Source organism: Anopheles moucheti, chromosome 2 (assembly GCF_943734755.1).
Source record: "Anopheles moucheti chromosome 2, idAnoMoucSN_F20_07, whole genome shotgun sequence".
NCBI lineage: Eukaryota > Metazoa > Arthropoda > Insecta > Diptera > Culicidae > Anopheles > Anopheles moucheti.
The window spans coordinates 17,878,334-17,893,229 of record NC_069140.1 but is presented as its reverse complement, the minus strand read 5'-3'; the positions used below and the strand labels follow the sequence as shown (position 1 = coordinate 17,893,229).

General features: G+C 41.1%; 3 protein-coding genes across 7 annotated transcripts; 1 reads left to right on the top strand and 2 right to left on the bottom strand.

Moving 5' to 3' along the window:
* Window positions 1–245: 245 nt before the first annotated feature.
* LOC128297495 (tubulin--tyrosine ligase-like protein 12) lies at window positions 246–2,236 on the bottom strand. The gene has a single exon (XM_053033145.1). It carries the CDS (start codon window positions 2,150–2,152, stop codon window positions 299–301), a length of 1,854 nt encoding a protein of 617 aa, XP_052889105.1. The 5' UTR covers window positions 2,153–2,236; the 3' UTR covers window positions 246–298.
* A 595-nt stretch (window positions 2,237–2,831) lies between these two features.
* On the bottom strand, window positions 2,832–5,511 carry LOC128297498 (zinc finger protein OZF-like). The gene is made up of 2 exons (XM_053033148.1): window positions 4,897–5,511; window positions 2,832–4,832 (listed from the first exon to the last, which is right to left on the bottom strand). The coding sequence occupies exons 1-2, from the start codon at window positions 5,400–5,402 to the stop codon at window positions 3,884–3,886; spliced, it is 1,455 nt and encodes a 484-aa protein (XP_052889108.1). The 5' UTR covers window positions 5,403–5,511; the 3' UTR covers window positions 2,832–3,883.
* A 354-nt stretch (window positions 5,512–5,865) lies between these two features.
* LOC128297507 (AP-1 complex subunit sigma-2) lies at window positions 5,866–14,182 on the top strand. Of its 5 annotated transcripts, XR_008287241.1 has the most exons (6): window positions 5,866–5,947; window positions 6,173–6,351; window positions 6,424–6,532; window positions 6,602–6,739; window positions 8,901–9,218; window positions 13,334–14,182. XR_008287241.1 is itself a non-coding variant. In XM_053033159.1 (5 exons), the coding sequence occupies exons 1-5, from the start codon at window positions 5,945–5,947 to the stop codon at window positions 13,376–13,378; spliced, it is 474 nt and encodes a 157-aa protein (XP_052889119.1). In that variant the 5' UTR covers window positions 5,866–5,944; the 3' UTR covers window positions 13,379–14,182. The 5 variants fall into 5 exon arrangements, 4 of the variants coding, with proteins under 4 accessions (XP_052889119.1, XP_052889120.1, XP_052889122.1 ...); XM_053033159.1 differs by lacking the exon at window positions 8,901–9,218; XM_053033160.1 differs by lacking the exons at window positions 8,901–9,218; window positions 13,334–14,182 and adding an exon at window positions 11,353–11,552.
* The last annotated feature ends 714 nt before the right edge of the window (window positions 14,183–14,896 follow it).

The window sequence follows — 14,896 nt, the reverse complement described above, 5'->3', positions numbered from 1 at the left end:
GGTCGATCTGTTTCGAATAATAAATGTGAGGACAGAAGAAAAGGAAACGGTTTAAGAAATGTTCGTGTGTGTGTGTGTAACTAGTTGAAATTTGGGGCACGAGCGTGGGAAGGCGAATAAGAATGAATAAAAACATCATCGGAAATAAAATTGTAATGTTACCAAAAGATGCACATGCACTTTTCGTTCCATTCTCCATCCGATACATTCTCCTAGACTTCATACACCATGTTGTCTTCAATGTACACCTCCTCTTCCAGGGTTACTTTATTCTCTGTTTATTCCAGCCGTTTCTATCTTATACAATTTGCCTGAAGACGTCTAAATTTTCCTGATCCAAAAACAGCAAGTTGAACACATCGTTGTAAAACTCCGGATAGTATTCGCATGCCCGTTTGCAGTCCGGCGTAAAGTTCAACTCCAGCAGCTTCGGCTGTATCTTGGTTCCAGCTTCCGTCCACTCGAGCATTAAATCCACCGCATACAGTGCACGCGATTGGGCACTGGGACCAATGCCACACGGTGGCCCCAGTCGAGTAGCGCCTTGCAACATCTCCTTCAGCATCTCACAAATGTCCGTTTCGATCTGGTCCCAGGGATGGGCCGGGTACTGTGCCTGCCAGCAGTGCACGAACTCGTCACACTTCATATGGCGCAACTGAAACTGACCATAATTCATGACGGTAAAGTGTTTCTCGTAGTCGTCGAAATCGTCCATCTGGAAGGGTTTGTTGGCGAAGCGAAGGAAAAAGTTCGTGTACACGTAGGCACATAGCTCGTCAACGCTTTTCACCAGCAACACGTACCGTACGTCAAACTTGACGCTTGCCTCGAGTTCGGCACGATCGAACAGCACCGGATGCTCGATGTACTTCTGCGCTATCTTGGGACCCGTTTGCTGCAAGCGCATAATCTGCGCAAGATTGTCCGTAATGTGCGTATCGAGAGTACGGGCCAAATTCCAGGGCTTCACAATCCAATGGTTGTCCATGCCGCGTTGTGCCCGATTCTGGTAGTAGCTTACGAAGGGGACCAACTCCGTCTTCAAATTGTACGTCACCGGAAGCCACCGAGGGTTTGGCGCTAGGGATGGCTCTTCGCCACTTGACGATGGCAATTTGACGGCCATTCTACGACAAACGATGCTCAGCAAATCCTTGATCGTCATCACATTCTCGAAGGGGAACTGGTTCACGAACTGATTGGGATTGCTTTCGCTTAGCTCGCGGAACTCTTTGAAGTGGCTCGTCATCCAGAGAATGTCCGCATCGGCCGGATCGGTTACAATTTCGTACGACGCGTCCGTGAGGTATTGGTTGACGAACTCGTATTGCGAGTACACCTTAAGCGGTCTGTTTCCGTCAATAAGCGGTGGTGCCACGTCCGGATCCGGGAGAGACTCTTCGATGTGACCAACCAGAAAGTACTCCTTCGCCGGTTCCGATTGGGAGAAATCTTCCTTCACGAACGAATCATATCGCCACGGAAGCAATAATGCATCGCGCTCCTTCGAACCAGTCGGTACACTTTCGACGAAATCTCGATACAGATTGTCACCCTCGTCGATGTCCTCGGTTGGGAAGAGCAAACTGTACGTGACACCTTCCGGGATGTGCATGAACGGAACGACTCGGCAGTTGGGTGAATCGCCGTGCAGTATCGCACTGCCCACCTCATCCATTACGTACCAGATTGGCATTCGGTTTTCCACCGACAGTCCGTCCGCGTTCAATGAGTACGTATTGCACCAACGCCACATGTCCTGTAGGATGCGTGGAATGTACGCATTCGGTGGTACATCTTCATCCTGCTGCAGTCCCATCATAACAGCCAAACGGCTCACCAGCTCCGGATGAGCGTTCAGCAACTGGCGCGCATTGTCCGTGCGGAATGTCCACGCATGGTCGATCAGATAGATTTCGGTCGGATCGTTCGCTTTCAGTCCTCCGTCCTTGGATACCTGCAGCGTCCACACGGGATCTTCCGGTGTTCTAGGTTCATCTCCGTAATCTACCGCTAGCAGAGAGAAGGAAAGACCCGCATCAAACACTTGGTCGGCTAGCTTACGGTACAGCTCAGGCCATAAGTGTTCCGGCACGCCCGACGATTGAAGTTGAGGTTTGTGCGATGCTTGGAAAGTATCGTAATCCATCTGAACAAAAGATGCGTTCTAGTGTTTTCGACCACCACTTGCAATCAATCCGAATTCCGGCAACGTGCAATTCGATTGGCAGGAGAGATGTAAACAAACCGGTGTTATTTTGACAGTTGCAAATAAGGTTGCTGTACGTGTATGGTGAGATAGGTGTGATGTGAGAATAGATATTTCTCACTATGGATATTTCCAGCGATGTTAGCGGAAAAGAATAATTCCGTTTCATAATTTACTACATGGGCTTTTGAACAAATAGTACATAAATCGTGATTATTTAGTAAAACAAACTAATACTTACTCCAGTGCAAACATTGCTTTGCAATCTCTCTCTGCAATGCAGCAAGAATTCCTCTAAACCGGACTTTAGGGCGAATGCATCAATGCCACCACTCTATCTGAATTTGGGCATAACACATGTTCTCTGTCCATGTGGGTTGACCCCAAAGGACTTTACGTATTGGGTCGACCGCAGTATAATCCGCAGTACGACAGTGAGTTGTTCGTAAAGATCGTCGTGCTAAGAATTTCATCAATTTTGGACAAAGTCTAAGGCGTAAATGGATAGCAGAACTATAAAAGTTCTGAGTAGATAAGTGATATATAAATTTAAACAGTAGTTCGGATCCGTTCAAAAGGAATATGCTAGATGCCCACTTGCTATTACGCTACGACAGAGAATAACTTAGCACGTTCTACTTAATTTATTGGCTCCGATTAATAAATACGCATTCTTACAGATTAACAGTAACGATTCACTACGCATAGGTTGACACAAATAAATAAATAAGTTCATAAATACTGCCACAAAAACCGCACTAAACGCTAAGCAATAAAAACATTCGCTCGATGTTGGGCGTGGAATAAATACTGGCGATACGATTGACTTTCAGTACGAAAGAAACAAGTACAGTACATTAAAAACAAACAATGAAACAAGGTTCAATGTGTGGCACATTTTCTACCAGTTCGCGAATCGGGGCTGTTGTGTTGCTGGCTATTACATTAACGTTAAGCTATACCATAACCTAAGCAGGTAAAACTAAAACACCTTAACACGGTACAAAAATGAAACAAGGCCGCTTGAACGTTAAATAATGGCAATTGTATAAAAAGAGCCTGCAGCAGCTGCTTCTTACAGGTTCTCTACGAAACGGCTGGCAACACGACATACTAAATATACACATATTACCATGATGTATGTATACGCTAGATAATTTGTTTCGAGTTGAAGTAGATTTTGTTTAGCTTTTTTTTTGACTACGACATGTGTTGGTTTAGTTTAGTTTTTTGTTGTTGTTGCTGTCTTATTGTTGATGACGCATGATTTATGTGCACACACGATCATCAATCGTGTCTTAATTTCGCTTTTGCACTAAAATGACGACAATTTCAAATACTACGTACTAATGTTGTGTGTTATTTTTCCCTTCTTTCTTTGTTTTCAGGTACACCGGTAGCTTAGAGAATGTGTTTATCGCTTTCGATGATCAATCGGAGCATGCCGAGTTCCGATCATCTGACATCTACTTGTTCCTACTTATCTGTCTATTTTGACCACAGTGCAAGGTTTCTTATACCCGTGCCACCGTGCTTAGTAGAGCCTTCGTTTTGTCTGTTTGCCTGTCAATTTGGCCTAAACGTAAATAATTTGCTTATTACTTACCGATTGGAATAAAGAGTATTACGTGCGAACGGGGTCTGAGTATCGTCTTTGCGCCCCGTATCACTTTACCGCACCATGTGGATGCGCTTTGCATGCAGCACCAGATAACGCTTCTGTTTCGTGCTGAATCCACACAGCGGACATTGGTACGGTTCCGTCGTAACGTGCGTCAGCTTATGCTTCTGCAGACACTCGTTCGTGTTGAACTTCTTGTCGCACTGGCTGCAGGAATAGTTGCGCTCATCCAGATGGACTAACTCGTGACTGACGAGATGATTCCGGAATCGGAACTTTTTGTCACAAAACCGGCAGCTAAACTGTAGCTTATCGTCATGCACCCGCATATGGTTGTACAGGGCGACGTTCGTTTTGAAGCGCTTGTCACACACGGTACAGCCGAAGTTTCGTTCGCGCGAGTGGAGATTCGCGATGTGATTGTTCAGCAAGCGCCGATTGCCAAACTTTTTCTCGCAGAAGGTGCAATCGAACTTTTTGATGTTCAAATGCACCTGGTTCACGTGGTAGGAGTAGGCGCTTCGATTGCCGAGCGTTTTCTCGCAGATGTAACAGTACAGTTTGCGTCCCTCGACGGTTTTCACCGTTTCTGGAGCTGCGGCCGCCAGATCCTTCTCGTCATTTTCCTTGTTCGTGCTACCTTCGCCGGATTTCAGTTCCGTCGTTTGCTGACTACCTTCAGCCTCTTCCATTTCACCTTCGGGCTCATCTTCGCCCATACCTGAACCGGAAGCCATACTTTCCGGTTCCTGCTCCGTTCCGTCAGCAACGGATGCCGGTGCCAGTAAGCTTAGTGCGTGCATTGTCATGTGCTCGATTAGAATCGCACGATCGAGATAGTTGTCGCACTGCTCGCAGTGAAAGATCTGCTCCCAATGTTGATCTTTCATGTGATCCACTAGCGCCGTTTGAGAATCAAATCGTACGATACCATTAGTGGTTCCCTCCGTACGGCAAAACGTGCACGTAACCGTCCTGCTTTTGGCTGAAGACTTTTGACTGAAAATAATGGAAAACAGAAATGATCATGCGACGATTGGTACGGAAAATACAGGATTCATACCTTTTCTTAGATTCCTGATCAGGAACAGTTGTTGTGGCAGATTCTTGTGGCGCTGCATTATGTTCAATCGTTCCACCACTGTTCAATCGTTCCCCACGTTCAACGTCTTCCTTAGAAGATGAGTGACAGCCATTCTTTTCGTTCGGTTCTTCCCGCGTACCGTTCGCAAGCAATTCCGTTGGCAGTTGCTCTTCGCAAGATTTCAGTATAGAATCAAACCGTTCCTCCATCACACGACACTTCTCATACAGATCGTGCCACTTGGTGATGATATCTTTGCAGCAGAAGCAAATCTTCGTTGGCAACGTGCCATTTTCTTTGATATCAACACTGAGATACTTCGCGATCTTGCCCCGCAGGTCGTTCTGGTATCGCGAATGCACCGAGGTAAGCGTTTCATCCGATTTTCCACAGATGCGACAAATCTTCTTGAAATCGATATGAGCCACTCTATTATCACGAGCGGCAGTGGCCGTGCTGGTCGCACTCTTGCGGACCGTATCCATAGCTTTGCGTAGGTTTACTGATGTGCGTAATATACCGTGCTACAGGGTTGCAAATTATGTGTTTTGTATCGTATTTTCACATTTTTCGATCCACTTCTGCTCCATTGTCGTCTACAACACAATTTGTTTTCCTTTTTCTTTTTTTCACATTTCAACAACTTGGAGTTGTGTTTTTTCGCTGTCAACGATACGCGATGTTTAGGGTAGCGGGGTTGATTTCCCGAACGAGTGAATGTGTTCTAATCCTTTCCCTTTCGGGTGCAAACATGCTAGGAGAGGATAAAGTTTTTGATAAATTGGTCTGAATTCTTGTGTTTGCAATAAATTTATGAATAAAACTTTTCACATGAGAGAAACGGCCCGAGAAGAAAAATATGGTGCGTTCAGTTGGTGATTTGTTCAGTTCGCCACCCCTGGTGAGAAGTTTTCCCCGGAGCTGTCAGTGGTTTGACAACAGCACAGATTATTTTTCTCGTTCCAATTCGGGTGCATATTGTTACATGTTTTAATCGAAAATTGTGATCTCTTTAGTGTAGAACGAAATGGTAAGTTTATTTCACGATCTGCAACTAATTCTCATGAACAATTTACAGTTGTAGTACACATTGTTGCACCTACCGTTCGTGTACGGCGCTGCAAAAGAACTCTCGATCCGTACGGTTCTATGACGTCATCAGTTGATATGTGGAAATGTGCAAACAGTGAAGCAAATCGTAGGCAAAAGTGTTATCAAATGTTAATAGCCTCCAACCTTTCGTATCTGCTTGTAGTTGCAGTTTATGCTCCTGTTCAGCCGGCAAGGCAAACTTAGGCTACAGAAATGGTACGTCGCACACTCGGATAAGGTGAAGAAGAAGATCACCCGCGAACTGATCACAACAATCCTCTCCCGTAAGCCGAAGATGTGTTCCTTCTTGGAGTGGAAAGACTGCACGATCGTTTACAAAAGGTAAAACATTGGTGAACTTGGTCGATGAGCCAACAGCTCCAAATAACCGTAAATCATTTCCGCGCTCCACAGATACGCCAGCTTGTACTTTTGTTGCGCTATCGAACAGAACGATAATGAGCTGTTAACGCTGGAAGTAATACACAGATACGTAGAGCTGTTGGATAAATACTTCGGTAGTGTAAGTACCCGACCCACACTGGAGTGAACTGTACGCACACTGTTGGTAATCATCCGTCCACCGTTTCAGGTCTGTGAGCTGGACATTATTTTCAACTTCGAGAAGGCCTATTTCATACTGGACGAGCTGCTGGTGGGAGGAGAAATACAGGAAACGTCTAAAAAGAACGTCCTTAAGGCAATCGCAGCTCAAGATGTGCTACAAGAGGTCAGTACACCCGATGATTCTTACGATATATAAGCTCACAGTAAGCGACGAAACGCTTGAACGATGTCATCGAGACTCTTGCCACCAACATGTTTACAGAAGCTACTGCAAAACCACAGACACAAAACGCGAACCGATGCCTTAACTTTGTTTAAACAGAAAACATTTACATTATCATTCAGCTACAACACGCTATATTGGTTCGCTCGTACCATCGCTCATCAGCTCACGGTCAGCAAAGCGCAATCTGGCGTTGCTGACGTTGCGTTAAATACGCTTTACGTTTATTGCATCTGCTATTCCTGACGACTCATGCCATTGTATTTTTCCTTTTAAATTATCATCCTACCTACGTGTGTCGGTTAGGTAAAGCAAAGATTGTTTTGTTAAAGTTATTGTTGATCAGCGTGCTTTTAGTTCTAGTTGTTGTCCTTGTGTTTTGTTATTGTTTAGTATGAGTATATTTCTAAATCAATTTTATAGCTTATTTGGTACGACTAGTTCTCTGTTTGAGCTTATGTTTTCGTTGGAAAACATTCAACAACCAAATTTTCTTTCTTGCCTGAAGCCAAAAATTTGCCCAATTTTGTTTTGTTTGTTTTAATGTCTTGTTTATTTGTATTGCTATTATTTACTTGAATATTCCCTTATTTTGTTCCCTTATTGAGTCCATTCGATAGCCGTGATGCATAGGGTGTACACAAACACTCGCTTACACGCTATATAAGACGGCTGGTTTAATGTTGGAGGATGAAGATAGATCACTCTGCATTAAACCAGTCAAGTAACAATCTAAGAAGTTTTTTTAACCTATACAGAATGAACCTCCCCCCTTTCATCGAAAGCATGAAAAAATGTAGTACTTAAATTAAACTAAGCGTTAGCGTTAAGTATAGTCACAATAACAGCATCCATAATGTTTAACATCTGAATTAGATCGTACTGGAATGTGCTCTGTTAATTGTAAAACTGCTAAAAAGAAAATCCTCTCACATTTCTTACTGTCTTAGTCCGTCCATTTATCTCGTATGCGTTAGTGTCGTAGTGTCTTGCCTCATGTCGTTTTGATCTAGAAAAGATCACAAAAAAGCCAGAAAACCAGCATGTTAGCGAATGCGTTACTAATACCTTTATTGGGTGGGTAGCTTAGTATATTTGTTCGTAGTTTTTTTTTAGTTTCTGCTAGAAATCTTGTCCGTCTTCTCTTTCCCTGTCTTTCTATGTGTACTGTTTTATTCTAAACTGAATATTTAAAACATTTAATTGTTATATTTACATATTTTCTAAACATAAATTTGATTTCTACATTATTTCTCCGAGGTAAAATATTTTATCGTGCATGAACTCTTTTGTTCTGCAATAAATTCTCTCGCAAACCATGTTTGAATCATACCACTGACTCAACTTACTGATCTATTCGATTAGTTTGTGCTTATCTGACTGCTTCATTGCAAACACTTTGCCAAGCGTGTTTCAGCTTTTGACGCTTTGTTTAAACCAATTGCAAGCACCCATAATGATACCCTGTTTAAAACCATGACCCTTTACCCTTTATCACTTCAATTCTTTCACTATTCTCTCTTTTTCTCTTTTTTCTTTCACGATTTTATACTACGAATTTTATACTGTTTTTGTTATAAAAATGCAAATTGGAATCTGTTGTGAACGAAAACTGCAACACACCCCACCATGGCTATAATGTGACCGGTTGAAAATACGAAATACAACACAATTGATCGGTATTGATGGTTGATATATCATCGTAATCGCCATCGTTAAATTTGTAGGATTTAAACGAAACTCTTAACTGATAAATTGGCCCCATTCTCCGCTGTAGGTAGTATTGAACTAGAAATATTTCTTTCTCATATCGTTCATTATTTCAAATGAATGCTTCGGTAGTTGCTTTCTGTTTATGTATCGATTTAATGAGCGTATTCTTTTCCAGCTAGTGATGCATCAGTTTGGTGCTTTACGCTTCAGCTTTGTTCGTTTGTTGGTATATTTTTGGGAATTCTTCAACAATCACTCACGCATTTTTCTCTTTCTCGATGCGTCCAACATGTGGTTACGAAGTTGTTTTGTATTTATCCATATTTTCGTGTTTCTTTTTTCTTCTTCCGTTTCCCTCCCGCACACCAAACGAACCTGATCGATGCAGCAAAAGGAACTGGAGTGCTAATATGTGCGAATGAATGAAACACTAGCCATAATCTTAAAACATGAAAGCTACAACAAGCTACTTCTTTGTTCCGTTTCCTGCTCCGCTATTGTGCATTAGGCGCCGTTGCTGGTTCTACACAAGCAGGCAAATAGTTTCGTACAGAAAATGGCTTTATGGTTTGGCAAGCGAATACTCCGTGCTTCCCTTAGTTTGGCACTCTCAACAGCAGGCAATATAGCATGTCAATCGACAGAACCGGGCATATAACAAAGGCGCGCGCATCTTCACGCTCATCTATGCTGTAAATATGCAATGGTTAGGATTGTTTCTCAAATGTGCTTTTCTAGTCTTATTATACATTAAAAATATTCCTTCTCGTTACTGTTAAATTATTCTTCACTTTCACTACTATTATATCGTCTCTTTATCAAGTTCTGGTTGTTTTTCGCTTTGTTCTTAGGACCGTTTTTATGTATAATTAATTTCCAATTACATTGATCCGCAATTTGTACACAACGCAACGTAAAGAATGCTGCAATTGCTTTAGTCGGTAAATCGACAAAGATATTGGGATCAGGCTTCTTTCATTCCGCCAACATCATCCTTCAATTTGAACCATCCCTTAAGTTGTTTGGTTTGGACCTCACCCTTACGCCGTTATTTTCAAACACCACCTAAACTCACCTAAACTTCCGTTGCAGGTTTTAGATGATGAAGATTATTTCCTATTGTATTAAATTCAAATCCCGCCTTTGCCGTCGTTAGAAGTCTTCCCGATCGTATCAAACGCGATTTGCTGAACAAGACACTACCACGCAAAACCATAAACTAAGACACTTTCTTCAACCACTTGTGCTTGTACACCGCTGCAAGTGAGAGGATTTCTTTTTCGTGTTTTCGTGATAAAGTTCGTTCCCAAAAACGATCATACAGCAAAAGGTTGACAATGGTTTTTAGTGAAATACACATACATGACTTGGCCGTTCAATAGCACAAGTGAAATTGAACGAAAGCAAAAAGAAAATCCTGTTAAAAGCAAGTAATAAGTTGCAGCCAGCAGATTCATTCGCTAAGCTTTAAGTAATTGAGCATTTTAACTATTCCACAAGCAAGTGGAAAAGTTGACAAGATAACAAATATACTTATATTTAATAAAATTGGTTAGGAAACTATAGTTCACTGCAATCATCATCCCATAATTGGTTGCACAAATCATACTAAATTGCGAAACCATTCAAAGATGCAACACAGAAGACAACAACAAAACTCCCACGACATACCTAACACATGTAACAAACTTTACTCTTTAACGTAGGATATGGTCCCAAAAGAAAAGTACCCAAAATATACACTCCCTACACACAACTTTCTATCTTATTTTGTTTACTCTTCCGTGCTGTTCTTCCTGTGTTCCCGTTGCGCTGATTCTCTTCGCATCACACTAAACTTGAAAACCTGTTCTACACTTGTTCGCTAAATTTGGAGATGTGTCTCCATATCCCTTCCACTCTTGTCGTTGTTTTTCTTGTTTTTCCATACATTTTTCTCCTCTTACTGTGTTTTACAAATGCTCAATTTATTCTATCACCATTCTGGTTTTCTCTTGTTAAAGTTTGAACTTTTATATTGTAGTGAAATAGCGTATATCTGTTCTATTCCGAAGCCGTATTAGCCTCTGGAAGCATTTAATTAATTAGTACGTTGATATTTGCATGACTCAAACTAATCCTTATTTTATCTTAAAATGTATTTTCTTATATTTCTGTACTCGTGTGATTTGGAATGCACGTTTTCTAGTTTATGTATATATTTATTAATTTCCATTACAAACTAAAACAAAAACATATCTCGTTAAACAAGACACGACGGCCTAAAAGGTTTGGATTTGATTTTCTTTCTGCGTGTGTAGATTAAAGTTTAATGAACTTCCTCAACCATCGTTAGATATGCATGTAATGTAGCATGTATCGATGCCGATATTAGAAACCACCTTAGCTGTACTTCTCCCGTCCCGGCCCAAATTCGGCAATGACACACGGCCACATAAATCGGATGCTGGAGTCTTTCCAACATACACACATCGAACCACTTGACACATGGCTTTGGAATCAGCAAAAGAAGCATAACAACACACGTGACGTTGCGGAACAGCGCTTACACACTTCTTCGCTATGTAAATATAATGCAACACCAGACGGGCATATAACGCAGTAGTATGATATACGTATGTTAGAATCACCAACTATTACACTTGGTCCTACTCTTCCCATGCAGTCCTTCCGTTAGATGTTAGATGGGAATACTTACTCTTCCATTGGTGTGTAAAAAGAATATTTTCCATTTCAAAAAGCTACCAATTTCCATCCTAACTATGCGAACGAAACATAAAACAAAAAATCAGACCAACAACAACACCTCCCTTGTATATTGTATTTTCCCTTTTGTCCAGGATGAAGCGGCGGACGGTGCCTTAAGAGATATTGGACTGCTCTGAACAAATGCCTTGATCCAGCGATACATCCTCATTCTAATTTCAATTCTTCTACCATTCTTTCTTTTAAAATTCTTCTATACTGTTAAGGCTTTTAGTTTCGGTCAAACGACCCGCGTCTGCGTACTTGTACAAGCCAGTAATAATAGAGTAATAAAACCAACAGAAGTACTAGGTACCATCGTTCTCTTGGTGGTTTATACCGGGTGTGTAAGGAGTGCATGAAAAGTTTTGATTTCAAAGATTACTTTTAGCGATTACGATAGCTCTCTATATAAAGCTCCACACGTCGTGGGTTGTACAATAGATTAAGCCAAAGCTGGTTTACTCAGCGAGCAGTGTAAGACGATCGCTAATTAATATGTACTGGTGGATTGACGTATGTACTTACTTTATTTTATATATTCCCACATTTATTAAGTTAATTGTATCTCCCTCCCCTTACAATATTTCGTTGGAAAATGCTTCACCGTATATATTTCTTGTAACAAAACTAATCGTAGCGTACTTTACATGCACCAAATTCCAAACACTTCCAAACATTAGCATGGTTAGTGGATGTATGCAAGCACACAATCCGGAAATGTCAAATGCACCAAGCTTTTGCGGCTGATTTATAAGCAATTCCACCATTTATCGAATGGTTTCATGAAGAGTTCTTATCAAACTTTTTTTGTTTACGTATTACTGGAAACCCTTACACAAACCCCTTCGGATGCATCCATATTTAACGATCCCTTACGATATACATTGCCATGCGAGTTCGGCGTACGGCATTTGTGCTGGCGTTATTCCGAAAAAACACACATACACACATCAGTAATCTGATTGGTCGACGATCATTCATTGGTTCTTTGGTTTGTTTCGCCAACTTTTAAGTTTCATTCACCAGTTACATACCGTTTGGTTTGTCTAAAGTCGAATACAAATAGGACTCACTCACATCCTAAGTTTTATGCGAATGTTCCGCCCGTTTTCCTTCTCTATCTCGCTGAACATCCTTCGAGTTCTGCCCTAATCGCAACCTTATCACGGTACAAAGCAAAACGCAAAACAAAAGTCAACCACACCTTCCCTCTCCGACAAGGTACGTAGCCTGTGTAATGTGTTTGTTTTTTTTTCTGTATGTTGTGTTGTGTGTCTGTGTCCCCTATTGTGCATGTTTCAATGTTTTATTTTATCTTTCCATTATGTGTTGTGTTACTTCTTAATGATGTTCTTTTTTTGTTGCCGAACTCGATCTCCATTGCCTAAAAACAAATGCATATGCGCATACTAACACGCATTTGTGTTGATCTGCTCAGTCCTACTGCGAATACATCAACAATAGTAAAGAACTGATTAAAGCAACTTATAACCATTGCACTTTAAAGGTTCGTAGGCCCGTTTTACGAATTAACGTTCACCTTAATGTTGTTTTGCGTTGTTCTATTTCGTTTTTAGTACAATTTCTCTTAGTGCATTGTTTTGTTTAGTACAATTTAGTACTTTAGCACTTCTGGCAAAGAACTGGGAATTGTTTTTTGGTACTTCTTTCTTATTAGCTGCCTTTCAAAAAATAATAACGTACACATGTTAACTGTTTTACTACTTACACGTTCCATTTTGGCCTGTTTTTTGTTTTGTTACCACTTTATCAAACTAACGTTTTAACCACCATTCATTTGTTCTCTCTATATTTTCGAATGTTTATTCTGCTACTTTGCTTTCCGCTCTCTTTCCGTACTTCCGTACTTTGAAGATTTTGACACGCTACGAAATGAACACTTTCGTTAGAGCAAGTGTATACAGCAAAACAAACAAACAGAAACTTGAAATGCTATGAAAAAGGTGGAAAACGCAATAGAACTATTACAATAATAATATGGCGCAACCGTGTATACAAGTAACGATCGAGTTTGGCTGATGGCATTAATTCATTCGTATCTTCCCTCTGTAGGACGAAACGCCACAAGGATTCTTCGAGGATCATGGGCTCGGATAGACGGCGGCCGGTGTCGGTGGAACGTGACGTATCCTTTCGCTAGCCAAAGCTCGCAACGAATTATGATTTACGTAGTAGTATTGTTTGGCCACCAACTCTGTACCATGCTCTGCTGGAGTTGCAGTATTGGCGTATTTCAGTTTTAGCGAATTTATCAATTTTTAATGTTCGGCAATTCAATTTACTTTGATACGTCGCCATGTCGACAGTGTATGGCGTCAATTCTTCTCCACATATCATATAATTTAAAGTCAACTTTCTACGCACAGTTGTTCCACAACATGTGCTTCAAAATCCACACGATGCGATATTTTCATCAGACACCGTCAAACATAGCAGCGCCGCTACCCAAATGAGCTTTCCTCGTGATGCGATTCAGTGGAAGAAGATGAAGGAGGTGGACGACGGGGGAGCAGTTTTCCTACTCAAAAGCTGCCCACTTTCATCCTGTACTTAAGAGATGTGTAGGATAATTCGTCAACATTTCCATCGGCAAAGAGAGCGGAAGTGTCGAATGCGGAAGTTTCTCCCATTACCAATTGTAGCTGGTCCGTCATCAGTCTCTGTGCACCTGTGCTCAGTTTCAGCGTTGGAACAGTGCAGAAGTGCATATCACCACAAGACAGATAAGCGTAAAATAACGCATTGATGATGAGTGATCGAAGATAAACGACCTACATTACACGTAGCATTTATATAGGGTAGAGACATACTCGTCGTTGATAATGATGTTAGTTTAACGTAATAGTGAGAACATATTCCTGATATACTTATCAATACAAGAACATGCGATTTCTAATAAAATTAGAAGCTAGTATAAATCTTAAGCTCTGAACCGTTAGTTTATTGCGTAGAGGTGCGTATATTGAGAACTTTAGCAAGAGTTGCCAACATTTAGTCTTTTAAGATAACACATTTAATAGACGTTGGAAAGAGATGAACGTGTTTGATTCGTTGCTCTCCATTCGTTTAAATCTCCATCTGTTTCCAGTGAGAAACGCTCAATTTCATCACCTTCAACGTCAAGAGAGCATACATGGAATTATCAGTTACAAACAAACCAGCTGTTTTCAGATTTCCGATACCAGGAGAGCATGTTTTTCAAGAGGTGACATTTGCAGCTTGGGATAAATTTACTTTCCATCGGCTGGTACGAAATTCCGTACAAAACCAGCTGTTTTCAGATTCCCGATACCAGGAAAGCATCCACGGAAGAGGTATCACCTAGTACAGCAATTTTGCTCGAAAACCGCCGAAAGGTATGCAATTTTTAAACACTAACTTTCCCGGTGGTCGTGAAAATTTTCTTCGAAAACTACCAGTTTTCGAATGTATAGCACCAGGAGAGCATCTCTTGTAAACGGGCCGATATAGTTGCTCAAATAGAAACAAATGTTTTATATAACCAAGGATATATAAAATCCAGGGAAATTTTCGATATACCAAGGATATTTTCGATCAACTTTTTACCTTTTTAATTAGATTTTGTGCTACAAATTAACTCTGCTGTTAAATTTC

Coding starts and splice junctions, on each gene's coding strand:
- LOC128297495 (XM_053033145.1), bottom strand. CDS start 2,152: ATGGATTACGATACTTTCCAAGCATCGCACAAACCTCAACTTCAATCG.
- LOC128297507 (XM_053033159.1), top strand. Junction 6,352..6,423: donor TGCACGATCGTTTACAAAAG/GTAAAACATTGG, acceptor CGCGCTCCACAG/ATACGCCAGCTTGTACTTTT. Junction 6,533..6,601: donor TGGATAAATACTTCGGTAGT/GTAAGTACCCGA, acceptor CCACCGTTTCAG/GTCTGTGAGCTGGACATTAT.
- LOC128297498 (XM_053033148.1), bottom strand. CDS start 5,402: ATGGATACGGTCCGCAAGAGTGCGACCAGCACGGCCACTGCCGCTCGT. Junction 4,833..4,896: donor GATCAGGAATCTAAGAAAAG/GTATGAATCCTG, acceptor CATTATTTTCAG/TCAAAAGTCTTCAGCCAAAA.